This window comes from Etheostoma spectabile, unplaced genomic scaffold (assembly GCF_008692095.1).
Source record: "Etheostoma spectabile isolate EspeVRDwgs_2016 unplaced genomic scaffold, UIUC_Espe_1.0 scaffold433, whole genome shotgun sequence".
Taxonomy (NCBI): domain Eukaryota; kingdom Metazoa; phylum Chordata; class Actinopteri; order Perciformes; family Percidae; genus Etheostoma; species Etheostoma spectabile.
In genome coordinates, this window is record NW_022605608.1 from 312,300 (window position 1) to 329,214 (window position 16,915).

The following is a 16,915-nucleotide window of genomic DNA, read 5'->3' on the forward strand; positions in this document are numbered from 1 at the left end:
GGGGGGGGGGGGGGGGGGGGAGTAGGCTTGGCTAAATTCCCTGAACTCCACTAATCTACACATCATCTCCTTCCCCTTTTCCAGACGGTATTGATCAACCCCGGGCTTTACGTCAGTATTGATAACTTTGCCAAAGCAAAATCAAGTGCAATTGTCCAGTAAATGTTGGGGACGGAGGCACGGACACACTTGCTCTTTACTTTTCAAAGACCCGGGCAGTTCACCAAAAATATCGTCCACCCTACTTTTTCTCCTTCTTACTTCCACAAAAACATGTTGGCAGACTTGTCAAACATTTCGGTGGAGTCTCGTGTTAAGTCAGTTCGTTGTTTTTTTTTAAAGTGGGACCGGTGATCGTAAACGTTGTTTAACGAGGGGGAATCCAGCCCACATATTTATTGCAGCCGCTGAAAAAAATCTCCTCAATATCCCCCAAGATGGCCGCCGATGTAGGATCGATGTTTCAATATTGGAAGAAATTTGATCTACGGCGGCTTCAGGTTAGTGCTATTTTCACCTTTGTCGGCTTATTTTGCCAGCGGTATGTCTTGTTACTGTACTCTGTGCGTGTTGTTTCGTTTTGGGTGACTGTAAGGCGAAAGCTAGCGGTGTTTGCATTGATAGTTATTAGAAATTGATCTCTCTTCTGCCTTTGTTCAGTTCAATCATTGATCCGCGGTGGAGCGACCGTGGAGCAGCACAGCCTCTGTGTTAGCCACACCGATCTGGGATCAGCACCGCGGACAGCACTGATGCCATTAGCTTTTCTGCCTTTTTTACTCTGTATTGTCCGCGACCAGAACCGGCGTACTTACATGTACGGAAACTTTTAATGCGCCCCTGAATCTCTGTTCTTGGACATAGGCTGTAACTTTTTCCACCCAGCTTAATGTTTTATGCGGTTTGTGTCGACGTTCCGTTGCGTTGCTGCTGCATCTTTCAGTTAACAGCCTACAATTGTTGTAATCTTACATTTTTCGCATTTTGAAGGATTTGCACGCTGGGAAGTTTTTATGTGCGATTGGGAAAGTTTATTTTGTGCACATTAGATATTCTGTTCGGACGTTTATTGAAAATATGTATCCATTTGTGTAGGCTGTAGCCTACATTTAGAAACGTTAGCCCCTAACAGTGTAACATACAACCAGTTTAAAAAGAAAAAGACAAAAAAAGGGTACGTGTTTGAACGCTGAAGCGATGGACTGTATCGCCTGTACAAACATGTTTCTAATTAATATCGTGGAGAATGTGGCAGGTGAGCAGTTTGTTTGTATCACAGCCATAACACGTATAGCCACCTATATAGTCCTGTTAACTAGCATGTCAGCTCCGTAGCCTTTAGCTTAAACCACTGGGCTGAAAGTTGAATTTATAAACCACAATGCCGACAGGCTATAAGCTTGTAATTCTGAAAGCAAGCGCTGAATTAAGGTTGGTAAAGCTAAACGCTGTTTTCAGTGTCCACTCCACTCCACTCCACTCCACCACCCCCTCCTCTTCTCTCTCCTGAAGCCGCATAGAGCTGCTCGGCCGGGGAGGGGGGCTGTGTAATTGTATTCCCCGCTAATGTTTGTAAATCAGCCTCGGCCGGCGCAAGGGCAACGTCTCTGCCGTTTGACTGATGTTCTGTAACATGAGAAATGACAGGAGCATGGCAGTCCGTGTCCCTCGGAAAAGACTAGCCTACCGAGGAGGAGAAATCAGATCTGGTGGCTCTCGGTTGTCTTGTGTTGGTCGAGTGTTATTCCAGCTCCCAGCCGCTGGACCTCTCTCTCTCCCTCTCTCTCATTTAGGCAGGGATCCAGAGGGGCGAGGGAGCTATTGTTGTTGCGGCTTCATGGAGCCTCTCTGCGGGCTATCATCCTGCTTCACCCCGGCTCCAGAGGACTATGGGACATTTTATGATAGATGTATACATTCAAGGTTTTTCATTAAATGTGACTTGAGTAGCCCAGGAGCTACATCTGAACTGCCCCTTCAGGATGCCCAAGCCATTACCTAGTGTCATGAGCAGTGATGTACTGGTATATAAAAGGGTAGCCTCCAGTCTGTGACCATCATAAGGCATACAGCCATTTATTTATAAAATAACAATAATAATGATGCCTGCTGAAAAGTGTTACTTCATGCTTGGGTTTCCTTGAATGACCTTATCCGCTTGTAAATTAACGTTGATACCACTGGCTGTGGAATAGTAGTAGCCTCCCTAAATCTTGCAAATTGATTATTGACAGTTTATAAAGGTGGCTAAATAATTAATTATATTAATTTAGGTGGTCACCTTTGCAACCTATCACTGGTTTTTAAGTTATAAGATTTTAGATTGTATTTCCATGTAGTCCAGAGGGTATAGTGAACCATAAGGACACTGAATTACATGGATAATTGTGCAAACAGTTTGTAAAAAGACAAAGTCGTCAAAAGAGGGAAAAAAAGCTCAAATGCACACACATTGGCTTGATTTATAGCAAATATAATAAACGCACATTAACTTTGTCTTCTAAGTCTAGTCTGTAAAATTACTCTTTTTGATGCTTTTGAGTCGGTTTGTTAATCATATGAATTTTTGGTGGTTGTAATGTGATGTAACGTGATGTGACAGTTGACCACGACAGCTCGCCAAACACATGCACGTGTTGATAGTGGTGGTTTAATTTTTTGGCAGAAATTCAGTTTCTTTAACTCTAAAACATTTCATAATTCACAGGGTGAGCATGGATTTGATTACATCCTCTTATAGTCAGCAGCTCTGGTGAATATCCTTACAAGCCTCTGGTTGCAAACATGCCTGTAGCTTAAATGTGACATCCTCCGCTACATATGTCAGGAATCAATTAATTAACTTATTTCTCATTCAGTCATGGTTGGAGCCGGTTCTAGCAGTGTAAAATCATTACGGCTGTTGCCCCATCTAAGCCCATGTAGAACGGTACTCTTGCTATATCAGAGGACATCTACAAGCTATTTATTCTAGCATACCACACAGGAACATTTATTTTCTCATTACAAGTTATACCAGTAAACTGAGAGTGCAGTTTTTTGTGTTTGTGCAGTAGATTTGTGCCTCCCAGTTGTACAGGCTGAATAATTCACCTGCAGGCGGATGAAAGGAGGGCAGGGAAAGTGCGAAGCGCCGAGGTGGAGTGACCTTGGTTCCTGCTGGCTGCAGGTCACCCGGCCGCTGCTGTGGTAATCATTCACACCAGCCAGATGGCATTTCCGTGGGCGAGCGTGGAAAGGACGGGTCAGGGTCTGTCCTGCCAGGTCCTGGCAGGCCCAAAAAACTCTGGGCCAATACAGTACCTGGAGAGAGAGCGAGAGAGAGAGAGAGAGAGACAGACAGAGCGAGAGAGAGAGAGAGACAGACAGAGAGTGAGAGAGAGAGATCATTGGGCCTGCAGAAAGACTTTGCCAGGTGATGAGAATGGTAAAACCTGGTGGAAATGCAGCGTCCTGTCCCATCTGTATTAATTAATTATGTATCACACATATTATTACCTTTTTTAATTTCCCTTTCAATACTCGGAAAGAAGGACTCACAAGTCAAATTCTCAAATCAGACCACAAAAGACTTTTGTATTTGATTTTACTTCAGAAAACTTTGGCTCCATGCCTTTACTACCAGTGACTTTTATCCCTTTGTTGTTTTTAGCGATGTCGCAATGCTGCGCTCATAAGGCGAAATAATGCTCCACTTATTTGTTACCATTCCTTAGCCCTGTTTCCATTCTCTCTCCCACGAATCTAAGAGGCAGTAGGGGTTTTAGATCAGGAACAAAAGCTTGTGATTGTACTACATTTAGCATGACTCAGTTGCTCTGGTGTCAGCTCTAATCCGCACACAGAGACAACAGTATTGCCAAACAGTGAAATTGCTTTGCAGCCTGTGAGCCTGGCTGCCTCCGCTGCCAGCCTGCTCTGTGTGCTGTTTGCCAGTATCTCTCTCTCTCTCTCACACACACACACACACACACACACACACACACACACACACACACACACACACACGCTCACACCAACTCTGCAATCTCAAATTGGCTGTGAGAATCGTTCTCTGTCTCCATTTCATTCATGCTTTCATATATTTGTTTGCTGATATTGTTAATGTCACATGCATCAGTATAATCTCATTGTAGGGGAGAAGAAGGAAGTCCAGAGCGCCTCAGATCTTGTATTATTTATCATAATGACTGTATCATTCCATTCATATGCTGTGATAGACATGAAAAGGCTTTCCAGCTGACCTCCACTGTGGGTGCTATATGTGCTTATTATCTCATTTTTCGAGACTTGTGTTTTGTTGTCAGGTCTTAAAAAAAAATCCCCAGCAGATTAAGTGCTGTGTTTGAATGTAGAAGCTGCCCCATCATCATAATCAGCAATGGTTAGATTCATGCATGCCTCCCATATAAACATTTCTTAACATGCTTTCATTATTACCACTTCTGTGAATCGATGGGTGGGACATGTCTGTCACGGTCCCATATCTTTCGGGTTGCCCCTCTGTTCTTTTGACAGTGACAACAAAGCAAAATAAAAAAGAGAGGAGCTTTTACAGGACTATCTGGGGCAAATTGAGATGTGAAATCCAGGAGCCATAACCCTGGTACATAAAACGCAGGGAACATTAGAGAGCGAGAGGAGTGAAATAGACTTCAGCATTAAGCTGTTTAACCTCTCTGTGTAGCATTAGTGGTAGAGACTTCAAAGCAGATGCTTCAGCGTTGGAAGCAGAATGACAAATGGGTTTAGAGACAGCTACCGTGAGCATTCTCACAGGAAGACTAGGCCTGTCATTAATGTCAGCTTAATCACTTTGACCTTCCTTCAAGTAGATTTCCATACCTATCCAATCATTTTGCCTTGCTCGTGCTCCTGTTTGCAGACTGCTGTATATGTGCTGCTGTTTGAGAAGCCTGCCGTGATGATGTATATCAGCACTAGCATGCTTGAAATGTCCTGAAAGCTTTATTTTAATGAATTGGTTCACTCAAACTACAACCAAAATGTCTTTTCTCACTTTACTTTAGCCACGCGTTAAGCTTTGCTGTTATTTTCTTCCCAGGTTTTGACACGAACGCCTCGGAGATCTCTGCATCCACCTCGATGCAACGCGGTTGAATGCAATTTTCTTTGCGTTATTCGGAGCTTTCAAACAAATGACAACTGCAGCAAGTGTCTGTCAAGACACCATCATGCTACGTATCACTGTTCTGCATCAGTACCTCGCAAAATCCGACCTTTCAGCTCCTGATCGGCTCATGCAATTTGTTACGGGAAGAATGTTAAAAATCTTCTTTAGTGACCTATGACGTCGTAAAAAACATTAGGTTGGTCTGAAGCAACACAAAACACATGATTTACTCTGACCAAAAAAACTCTCTTCCATTCCTAGCAATACAAACCCTGTCAAATCAAAGATGGAAGCTACGTAAAAGAGAATGCTATTTTATTTAGCAGTGTTGTGGTAATGTAGCTTCCGACCACCAGTGGCAGCACTGAGCACACTGCAGCACTCGAGCCATGACTCGACTCACAGGTAAGCCAAAAAAGGAATTCTACGCCATCTTTGATTTAACATGGCTTGCATTCGCTGTGATGGAAGCATAATGTATATTGTATGTTTGTTACAGATTATAGATGGAAGAGACCTTTTGTCAGTTGGACTAAATTGTGTATTTTTATATTGTTACCTCCCACCTGTCTGATTTTTTTTTATTTACCACCAGGTGAGCTTTTAACAGTGACTAAAATGTCTGACTTCTAGCAGATAGCGATGCAGCGACGTTATGCGCATGGAGGGCTAGAATCCTCTCTGTAAGCAGTTTTCATTGGAAGTCGCTACTACTAGGGCGGCACAATTAATCGCAGTTTTATCAAAAGCGCAATATGGACTAGTGCAATATCCAAATTGCAGAGGGGCACAATATTTCTTAAAGGCACAATATGCTTCAAACCGTTCTGAATGAGGTATTGTGGTGCTGCATAGACGTCCCGGCCTACACATCCTATCCTACACACTACAGAAAACATCTTTGTTTCCTGGCACACTATTATCATTTACTATTATCATTTTTTAAGATTTAATATTAGTCAATAAAAATGGGAATAATGATACAAACATGATCTTTTCCTTCAATATTGTGAATCATATCGCAGTCGCAAAATCAGTCAAAAAAATCGCAATTAGATATTTTCCTCATATCATGCAGCCCCAGGTTCTACCAAATATATAGTTTCTGCAAACTGTCGACAGCATGCCCTGTGGATGTTACAGAGACAGCGGGATATTGTTATTCTAGAAAAGAGATGTTGCTTTTAAGTGTTCATTAATCGAGCAGAGATCTCAGAGACTGATCCCTCGAAACCTGAACAAACAAAACCAAACTTCCTATTTTTTTAAATATAATTTGGAGGAAATTACCTTTTAAACTTCCTTGAACCAGAGCAGCTGAAATGATTGACACCAGGTGACCTATGATTTCATTGTATTGATCACTAATTGTTGTGGCTAATGAGTGCCAAGAATTTGTCACGTTTTGGTCTTTTGGCTACCTGCCTAAATATATCTGCTTTTGGAAGCTGTTTTTTTAAATGTCTTCTCTTATGAAGCGATGGGCCAAAAAAAAACAATAACCCCCGTGTTTCAGCAGGAACGCCCCCTTGGTAGTTGACAGTGCTTCGTAGCTAGAGACGCCAGATTTTTCATAGCAGTGCGTTCTCCGTTCCGCTGCCCCTAGGCTGGAGCAATTGCTTTGCAGGAGTAAATAACCAGCTTTAACAAAACTTCAGGGACACATTAGTCTGCTGGAGGACGGCTCCACGGCAGTAGGGCAGCCTCTTCTTCCCTCACAGTGAGCCAAGCGGAAGCACCAGGAGGGGAGAGGTAATGGCTCATCGGCGTGGGCATAAAGCTGTGTCCTTTCTCCCCACTGACAGCCAGTCCCAAGCCCAGCAAGTTCATATTGAGCTGCGCTCCTCCACCGCGGCCTTGGCTTTATTTGTTTTGACTGTCTGACGCCACAGCAGACGTATTGAGCAACAGTCCTTTCTTGTTCATTTCACTGGGCTTACGATGAATCCCACTGCCCTCCCTCTCTGCCTTCCCCTCTCTCGGCCTCTCCATCTCTCTATCTAGCATGCCTCAGCTGCATATGGCAGGCTTTCACTTGCTACATTTCATTACTCTGTTGTCCAATTTGTCCTCCATGACCAGACTTCTTTTTTTTTTTCTTACCCCAAATGTGCAAATGGCAGTTTTTTTTGTGTGGTTTGTGTGTGTGTGTGTCTTCTCATGTTGGTTGTCATGTAGCTCAGGTTAGCATGGTGTGAAGGGTGCTCCTGGGCCCAGCATGCTCATGAGATCAATGCTTCACTTGCCTTCTCCAGGTTGTCTTCGGGGATCTCAGCCGCTCTCATTATGTGCCACTGCTCAGTGTGTTTACCAGATCGGAGGAATAGCCTTGTTCATGCCACCCGTTCGTAAGACCCATTTGTCCTCATTTAAGTGGGAAGAGAGAAGACCCAGGATAGACGGCCTCTTGGTGGTCTTTTATGTATTAACCCAGCGTTTGTTATTACTAAGCAGATGTGCTGTTATTTATCAAAATAAAACAAAAAGGTGTGTTATAGCAAAGCAGATGGATCAGGACTTGTTGTGTTAGCCGGTCTCGTCTTTGTGCAGCTGCTACCCCCACACAGTTAATTACTCTCTTATTCATCCCCAACAAAGAAGGGGATAGAATAAATCTGAGCCACGCACTCCCGCTTCTTCACCAGGAAAGGTGCAGACTGGGACCCTAAAGCGAGCGAGTGGCTTCAAGAGGTACAGTTTATCATTTTTAATGGAGAGGAACAGGAAGTGGAGACATGAAGCTGGGCTCTGTGATTTATACACCGCCTGATACGGGGAGAGAAAAGAGCAAGTCTATCTCCCCGTCCACACCTCCGGTTTGCAGTCCGAATCCTTCTCGAATCCTACCCCCTTTGGCGTTCTCGGCTCCTCTTCAACACCACCGAAATACACTTGCACCTTGTGGGAGCCTCCCCAGGGACACAGCAAATCAGGAGAATTTGCCCACCTGGCCATTTAATTTTGTTAAAAATGCATCACCCTATTCCTTTATTATCCATTCTAACAGCAGCAATTATATATGTTAACACATGCAGTCTAATGAGTTATTGCTGGGGTGTGTAGGAGGTACAGTATCGCCCCGAAATTAGTCTGCATCTCTCCACTGTCTCCTGCCTCTCCGTTTATCTGGTTTTGTTGCTCCCTGAAAAGCCCAGTGATGTCATGCCTCCTTTGTCACCTGTTCATTTACTTTCGTAGTGGAGGGTATCGGGGTATTGATCAGGGTTTGCAACTGTGTTAGCAGCTCTGCCGGTGTGTAATATAGGCCTTGAGGCTATTCTGTCTTTCCATTCAGTCTCACGAGTGCTTTCCAGACCTTGTAATCTTAATTAAATATGCAACTTTTGATCGCAACAGGGTCACTATTTTTTGCATTTAAATGTGGTCACAGACTCACCCCCCCCCCAGCAGACATTTTGAATTTTAATGGGAAAAATAGAGAAAAGAACAAAGAACGAAATTGAGTCGCTCCTTTTTCAATTTCCCTTGTTAGCCTCTTGCCGCATTCCCCCTATAGTTTTTTTCTTCTTCTAGTTTTCTAGAAGAATTTCATGATATTTTCCTCCCCTCCCCTCTCCATCTCTCCCTCTTTCTCTCCTCTCTCTCACTCCTCGGCAGTTTTCCCCAGACAGGTTCCACAGTGTTTTAGAGGGGATGGATTTAATTGCTCTGTGGGGATTGGTTGGCTGTGCCGGGCTCGGCTGTTTAATTAGTGTACCCTGCCGGGATTGGTTTAATGCTTCATGATCTTGAAATTGTCTGATTGTTCAGCCCTCTGGGGACTCTCCCTGCCTACGTAGGCCAGCAGGTTTAGCTAAACATTGCTTCAGGCTTCTGCTGTATGCGAGAGGAGGAAGAGTATGCCTAAGGAACAGACATTTGGTTGAGGTGGGAGGGGGGGTCAACTTGTATGACAAACCAGGGGACATGCATGTGAAGTGGACAGTCTTCTGGGTCCTCCTGAGCACTTGGCTGCGGGAGATCTGTGCAGACCTCAGAGGAATGTTTAGCTCATCTCAGCTTGATGCTGCATGGAAATGATGCAATTGACTATTAATGTTGTACCAATATTTAGAGTGTGAACAGTGTTTCTTTATGATAAGCAAGCATGGGATTTTAAGCTGCAGCCAAGCAAAAATAATTTGCAATGCACGTGGTTCTCTGCTTTGCCCTTACATTTGAGACATTTCTGCTTGGATGTCTGAATGGATGTCTTGTATTTTTGATGGAGCTTCTCTCTCCCTGCCTGCTTTCGCTGCCCTGTTTTGATTAAATGTGGGGGAGCCTGTGCTGCGATGACGGCCATCAGGATCATTTCGCATGGATCTCTGAATGATGTGCTTTGTCACCTTGAGTGAGAGGAGCTGGGGAAATGACTTTAGTGTAAATGGACGCGGGGTGTGTCCCTTCTGTAGCCTTCTGTGGGATGCCCTTGGTTTGGTTCAATCATGGCAGTGATGTTGACCTCAACACTAACTGTGCTTGGCATCAGATCCCGGATAAGGGAGGAATGTGTGTTGTGGTGGTGCAGTCCAGCACAGATAGTACCTATTGAAGGCTAAACTCATTCCGCTTCATCAGACTTATTGAGCCCACTCACTCAAAGAAGTCAGCCTTTAAGTGCATAAATCTCCAGCGGATGATAGTAAGAACACCTTCCTCTGTCTCTCTGCTTGGACTTTGTAATGCGTTTGTCCTCACAGTGAATGATGACTGAGAGTTATTGTGCAACAATGATTGCTTTTTGTCTGAGTGCTTTCTCTATTATGAATCCTCCAGGTAGATGCCAACCAGATCATGTCTTGTGCTTTTTTTGACTGGATCATCTGTGCTGCACCTAGGGGGTCATTTTGTCATGTCCCGTATCTCCTATTGTGTTTACACTCTCAGAGACACCGAGCGGATGCACGTGATCACCAAGGTGATAGACCACATAGCAACCTGAGCCGCTCCCAAACAAGAATCGCACCCGGAGCTTCCTCCCCCTCTCTCTCTGGGGGACATGCCCTGATTACTGAGTGACTTTGTGCTGGAGTTGAGGGCCCTCTCCAGCTGTTGGGATGATGAGAAGGGTTTGTGGGTAATCAGAGTTGGGTTGTGTAGACAATCTTTTAATCTCTGTGTCATGAATGTCGTTCAGCTATGTCAGAACAGTTGATCCATTTGTGATAAAGGTTACTTCCTGCACTTCCTTCTCATTGAGCCTTTAAATAAAAGGGGGACAACCAGAATATAGCATGAGGTCTGGTCACGTCGGTGGGTTTGCAGATATTCATTGTGTTCTGTTATTTTTAAGAGAGGGGGAACCTCAGGTCAATTGTGGATCATGGTCAAAGTCAACAATGCTGCTCTTTCATAAATAAGTCCCAAGATTTAATCTTGTTCTCCCTTCAAAGATAAAAAATATTATTGCATTCCCAATGCCATCCCCCCCAACTGCCTTTTTGGCAGGGTGTGAGTCAAGCGTTCGTCTAGACGTGCGGCATCATTAACCTGCCGCAACCTCAGCCCCTGATGAATTCGCTCTCACATCCCCTGCAGCCTAGCGTTAGTAGCCCTCCTCTGGTCCACTGGGGACTGGGGCTCCTCTGGACTGGCCATTATAGCCACCAGCCTCTACTGGCAGGCATTAACAGGCCAAGTGGCTGGAGCCTCTCTCTGACTGCTGAATAATTCAGACCGTCTGGGCCATGTCTAGTCCCGGGGCGCAGGGGGATGTGAACTGGGGATCAGGGTGCAGGGGGCTGCATGGAGGTGCAGGGGTTAATAACAGGTCTGCCTCTCTGTGTCAGCAGCTGTGTCAACCTCCCCCCAACAAATGCACCCAACCCCACCCCACGTATGAAAGAATCCTATTCAGTTGATTAGATTTTTCAAAATGGATCAATTTTTAATCAGCGGAGCATCTGACTACGGTCAATACCATTGTCGCTGGGAAGACAGTTGCTGGACAGCCGTCTTTATTTACAGGAATGTTTGTTTTTTACTGTATGCAGATGAAGAGGCAGGAAATGGCTAGTTCAGATCACTGCACCACTGCAGTCCTTGGCCTGTTCAGGCAGGGGTCTGGCCTCATCATGCATGTCTGCAACAACAACACCACCACCATCACCACCACCACCAAGGCTGTAGCAAATCCAACGCTCTCTGGTCGTGCCCTTTGGAAGAACAGTCCTGAATATTTATTCACATCAGAGCAGAAAGGTGGATCAGTCTAATGTCTTTTCCTGTGCAAATGTGGGTCTGTCTAAAGAGACTTTTCACCATTTGCATCTGCATAAGTAGTGAGTAGGAGTGAGGAGCCGACAAACTAGCAGTAACACTGCCATCAACATTTCATTGGGCTGTGGGGAGACCCTAACATGTTAAATAATGAGAAGCCCATAAACTTAATGTTCAGAACCTCGCCGCAACTGCTGACGACGTCCAGTTATGACTCAATGCGTAGACAGAATTATGAGGAGGTAATCCTTCTTCTGAGTGCTGCTCATTTTTGCACATCTGGTTCCCAAACCCCCCCTCCCCCCCCCCCAATATTATTTGTGTGATCATTCCGAAGAGCGTTCAGTATGTTAAGGTCAGGGTTAAAGATTCTTTTTTTTGAATTGTAATTACTGTCCTGCAAGTATGAAACTATAGAGGTCCACTTTAACATGTAACGTGTCGCTCGTCATGGGTGGTTGATGTCATATTCCACTTTTCTGTCTCCATATAAAAAGCCTCGATGCCCTGTATTTCAACATAAATGACATATAGTGGAAGTCGCGTCCTTACCACTGCACAGGCAAAAAATTTACGCTTCAAAAATAGACGCCTTCACAGTGTCCTTTTTAAACAGTGAAATGTTCCAGTAACCAAGGTCAAATGATGCGATATGGTGTAAAATCAATAATGGTCTGTCCCAATGGGGTTAAATCAACATATCCAACTCCAAAAAGATCAATCAATGTTATGATGAACACAAACATACTTAAAAGTGCAAATATAAAATATCACTTTCTCCATGCTATTGCTACAATACTACTAAAAGAATTTAGAAAACACTAAAGTGAGTAAAAACCGGAGCCAATTTTTTAAAAATTTTCCAGACATAGTGTTGGCAAAATGTGAAACCGGTCTCGAAAGATGGGAGGCTGAGGGTCCCACGGTGTAAAAGATACAGACACTTTGGCGAGGAAGACAAATCAGCAGAATGAAAATGAACATGGATCCCAGATAAAAACTATAATAATAGTAGAATATGTGAGTAATAGTATTATAGCAGTATGAAATGTGTGTAGCTTTTTTCAAAACAAGTTCCAGAGCACTTTGTAGTAATGAAAGCTAAGACTGAGCACATGACATCGATCAATACAACAGAGGAGCAGTGATGGAGAAATTGAAATAACATAAACAGAAGGTTCCAGCTACGTGGATAATAAGACAATGGACTGTAGTCAGGAAGAGCATATCCAATTTACAGTACATAAACCCACATAAACGCAGAGCTCAGACGTCTCTAAACGGTGACGTCAGGTCATAAAGGTTGGCATCGAGGTTAGCGGACATAATGACATATTGAGTGGCATATTGACATATTTACAAAATAACAAATCGTCAAATGACACTGGCACTAATTAATGCAATTTTGACCCTGACATATGATGACATGTTTGCGTATTAACAAGATGGCATCAGTGTGACATACAGACAAAATTACACATTGGCATACTGCTGTCTAATACCAGTTGTTTCCTTGGTCCCCTATGCAGCCCTGAGTACACTGGTACTGGTAGTCTGATATTACTTAACCTTAATGGAAATATATTGTTAGTTTATAAATTTGATTAACTATAAGAGTTCAGTATCCTGAAAAAGAAATGATCGATATCATGATTGACCCAAATGACCATATTTTCAGTAAGGAAGCAAATCAATAACATGTAAGGGATAATGTAGAGCGAGGTGGTTGTCATAGCGAATACAACCCCGACGCCAAGCTGAACTAAGCAGTATATATATATATATGAATCCGCCTGAAAAACCAGTGCCCTATCTCACAATGTTAATGCAGGCGGAAATTTCACAGTGGGGAACTCATTTTTCTTATCAATCCAACACAACATGAATGCAACACAAACGCCCTATCTCGTAATGTTAATGAAAGGGAAGAATAATTAGTGTATCTGCCCTGTGGTTCGGATTTCTCTTCAAAATGTCCTCCTCCTCGGCCCATGCTACACCCTAACACCAACTTCCATGCAAATCGGGTAGGTATGGAGCTAGATTTGTCTCTGTATTACATGCGGGAAAATAAATGGTCTGAGAGAAAAAGAATATTTGAGAGAAAAAGTTTTCCTGGCAAAAAATAATATTTGAGACTAAAAAAGGTTTCATAATAAAATTTAAATTTTTAAACTTATTTCTGAGAATTTTTTTTATATTTTTTGCTATCAATGTGAAAAAAAAAAAATTCTCTCAAAAAAATGTGTTTCTCTCGAAACGATTTTCTTCTGCTCTCGATGCAGTTTCTCGCTCTTCTCTCAGGATTTTTCTCTCGCTTTGAAAATAATGTCACGGGCGGGGCAACGTTCCTATTGGCCAGTCGGGTGTCTTGTCATGGGAGTCGATCTGAGTCATTACACCATTGACACCGGCATAGATGCGCTGCCTTAGTTGAGCGGGGGGAGCTAGCATCAGCTAACTAGCAGCCAGCCCACATCTAAAACACTTTTAACAGTCAAACTGGAACACTGGCGGTGAGCACCAGGTCCTGCAGCCGCAGACAGACCGCCATCAGTGGGGATCGGCCAGCGTGGAAACGTTGCTAGAAAGCTTCGCTGCAGACCTTGATCTGACCGGAGCTCCAGCGGGCCACGGAGAGCCCCACACCCGGTAGCAGCGGCCATGACCAGGGCTTGCTTTGCTGATGTCGTGCCCACATTTTGCATCCCTGCCAAGAATTGCACCCACTTGGGCAGCAACAATACTTTCTGCTGAATAATGCATCTCTTAACCCTCACTGCAGCCAAGAATTGCATCCAGGTAGCAAGGAAATGATAATAAAACATTGATGTCCCTAAACGTTCTTAAATTATGATCATCACTGATGAACATGACAAAGAATTGTATATAGCCTAGCTTCTAAACAGTAGCTACTTTGCCTTTTATGAAATCATTTTCCCTTGTGGATGCAAGTCTTGGCAGGGATGCAGAACTTGGCATGCCTTCTACCCACTGATGGCGGTCCGTCTGCGGCTGCAGGACCTGGTGCTCACCGCCAGGGTTTCAGTTTGACTTTTAAAAAGTGTTTAGCTAATTAAAAGGTATTTATTTAGCAGTGGGCTGGCTGCTAGTTAGCTAATGCTAGCTCCCGAGCTCCACTAAGGCAGAGCGTCTATGGCGGTCACAATGGGGGTATGATTCAGATCGACTCCCAAGACAAGACCGTGCTCACCCCCAACCGGCCAATAGGAACGTTGCCCCGCCCATCACATTATTTTCACAGCGAGAGAAAAATCCTGAGACGAGAGCAAGAAACTGCATCGAGAGCAAAGCCCTAGGTTTTGAGAGCGAGAAGAAAAATGTTTCGAGAGAAACCTTTTTATTTGAGAGAAATTGTTTTCACACTGATAGCAAAACATATATATATTTGAGAGTTTAAAAAAGTATTTTGAGAGAGATTTTCTCTCTCAGAAATAATTTTAAAAAATTATTTTTTAGTCTCAAATATTATATCCTATTGGTATGAAAACTTTTTCTCAATTTTTTTTTCTCTCATAAAATGCTTTTTTTCTATCAGTGTGATAACCTTTTCTCTCATTTTTTCCTCTCGGATCATTTATTTTCTCGCATGTAATAAAGAAACAAATCTAGCTCCATAGTAGGTATGTAATTCTGACAAACCAACAAACAAACGGACAAAATAGAACCCGGAAACATGACCTCCTTGGCCGAGGCAATACATGGTAATTAATTAGTTGAATTACATTGATTTATTGGAGCTTTACTATTGCTTCATATTTTTGGTGCTCCACTTTCTGACTGAGAATGGATAAAACAATTGGATAAACAACAATATAAATCAGATAGTGTAACTAGTAAAAACAAAAAGGCTTTTGCAGAGTTCAGACTTGACATGAAATCCCCTGTCCTCTAATCTAATCTTCCTTTTTGAAACATCAAACTAATGCCAAAAAGAAGCAATGCTTTCACTAAGAAGTACTTTTTTTTTTCTTTTTCTTTTTTCGCTCACTAATGAAAATGTTTTGAATCTCGTTGCTGCTGTGCCAATGGCGTTGTTTCCTTCTTTGCTCTTTGATTATGGAACTGTATAAACTGGGCGAGATTTTGAATTCTTAGCTGATTGCGTGCCTGTAGCCATGCACTCGCTCTGCTTTCCTCTTCAGACCTCTTTCTCCTGATAGCCTCCTTTTTCTGGTACAGAGAGATGCGGTGCACTTTATATGCAGTTATGCTGAATAGGTGCTGATGTATGTTGAAAACAGTTTTGCAGGTGCCTTGTCAAAATGTGCAGTGGATAGGCAGTAACACAATTCTGTTTAATATGCTATCAATCAGCCGGTGGATTCCCATTTGTACATAGAGCATTATGAGTCTACTGTTCCCCAGACTCTCATGACACTGCTGGTGTTTAGCCGCTCTCATGTCCTCCTACAGTGTGTCCCTATTGTCTGTTTGTCTGTTTAATATGCAAAGGCAGTCATTCAGGGAGTCATTTTGGACCAGTGTAAACGAATCGGCAACAATGATTAGCTGGCGCTGCAGAGGAAGTGTCCATCATTGTGTTAGTGCATTTGGAGACCATCCCTCCTCCCTCAGGTCATCTCGCCACTGCTCTCTCAGCCTCACAGAAGACGCACTCTGAAAAGCACCCAAACAGCACCGAGTAAATACACTGTAAGTGGAGTTACTTAATGGGAGATTTTGCATGCGTAATTGCAAGTATGGATTGAAGGTCCATTAAAAGACATCAGTGTCTTGGAGTCCAGCATACAGTTAGAATATACTTGAAATGGATTGATCCATTGACTTCCTGGCTGTTCTGTTTTTGAGAGAAGTAATTAGAAACAAATAGCGCAAGAGCGTTTTGAAAATGATTCGGAAAAACAAGAAATGTAACATTGTTAGCATCCAGACAGTCCTGTTTTTTGATGCTGGACGTTTTTGTTTGTTCAGGGTATGCAAGCATGCTTCAGGGTGGCACCGTGGACGTCCTGAGGGAAATATCCGGCTTATTTATTGGAGCCTTTTTAGCCCCAGCTCAATAGCAGCAGTCTGATGGCCGGGGTACAGAGGGACTGTCTGGCAGAGGAGGAGGTGGAGGAGGAGCTGGGCCTGGCGTCAGCCCCACTGACAAGCTCTTATTTACCGTCCAGATCTATGACTCATTTTATGTACCTAATCGTAAAGCACTGAGATTTATCGGAGGTAACGGGGCAGTGGGGAATACCCCAGGAGACTGGCAGATTTGCCCTTCCCCCCACTCCCCTGGCTGGACTTCAGGTTCACTCTACCTGGCCCAGCACGCCAACACCTTCCGGGAAGATGGGAGTGTTGGAGACCAGATGAGGAAGTCCATATTTCTGCCAAATATGGACAACTGATAGCTCATCTAATAAAGAAGAGGGTCATAAAAATTGGATGGGCTAATGGATGACTTTGTGAGGATTAATAACAGCTTATTGGTCAGGTGCAGTGACCTCTTGCAGAGCTAACAATGCACCGGCCAACTGGGCTCTCAGCACAGCAGTAGATGACCAAGCCAACAAACAGTTGGGG

At 43.6% G+C, this 16,915-nt stretch overlaps 1 protein-coding gene across 3 annotated transcripts in view; it reads left to right on the forward strand.

Annotated features, from left to right (window-relative positions):
- Positions 1-54: 54 nt before the first annotated feature.
- LOC116686665 (homeobox protein cut-like 2) overlaps positions 55-16,915 on the forward strand; it is a 102,165-nt gene continuing 85,304 nt past the window's right edge. For 2 of the 3 annotated variants that reach the window (XM_032511687.1, XM_032511689.1), the window contains exon 1: positions 55-500. In XM_032511687.1, coding sequence (XP_032367578.1) covers positions 438-500 — 63 coding nt within the window. In that variant the 5' untranslated portion in view covers positions 55-437. Of the gene's footprint in view, positions 501-774; positions 1,256-16,915 lie in introns of those variants that run through there. The other variant, XM_032511688.1, reaches the window with a different exon arrangement.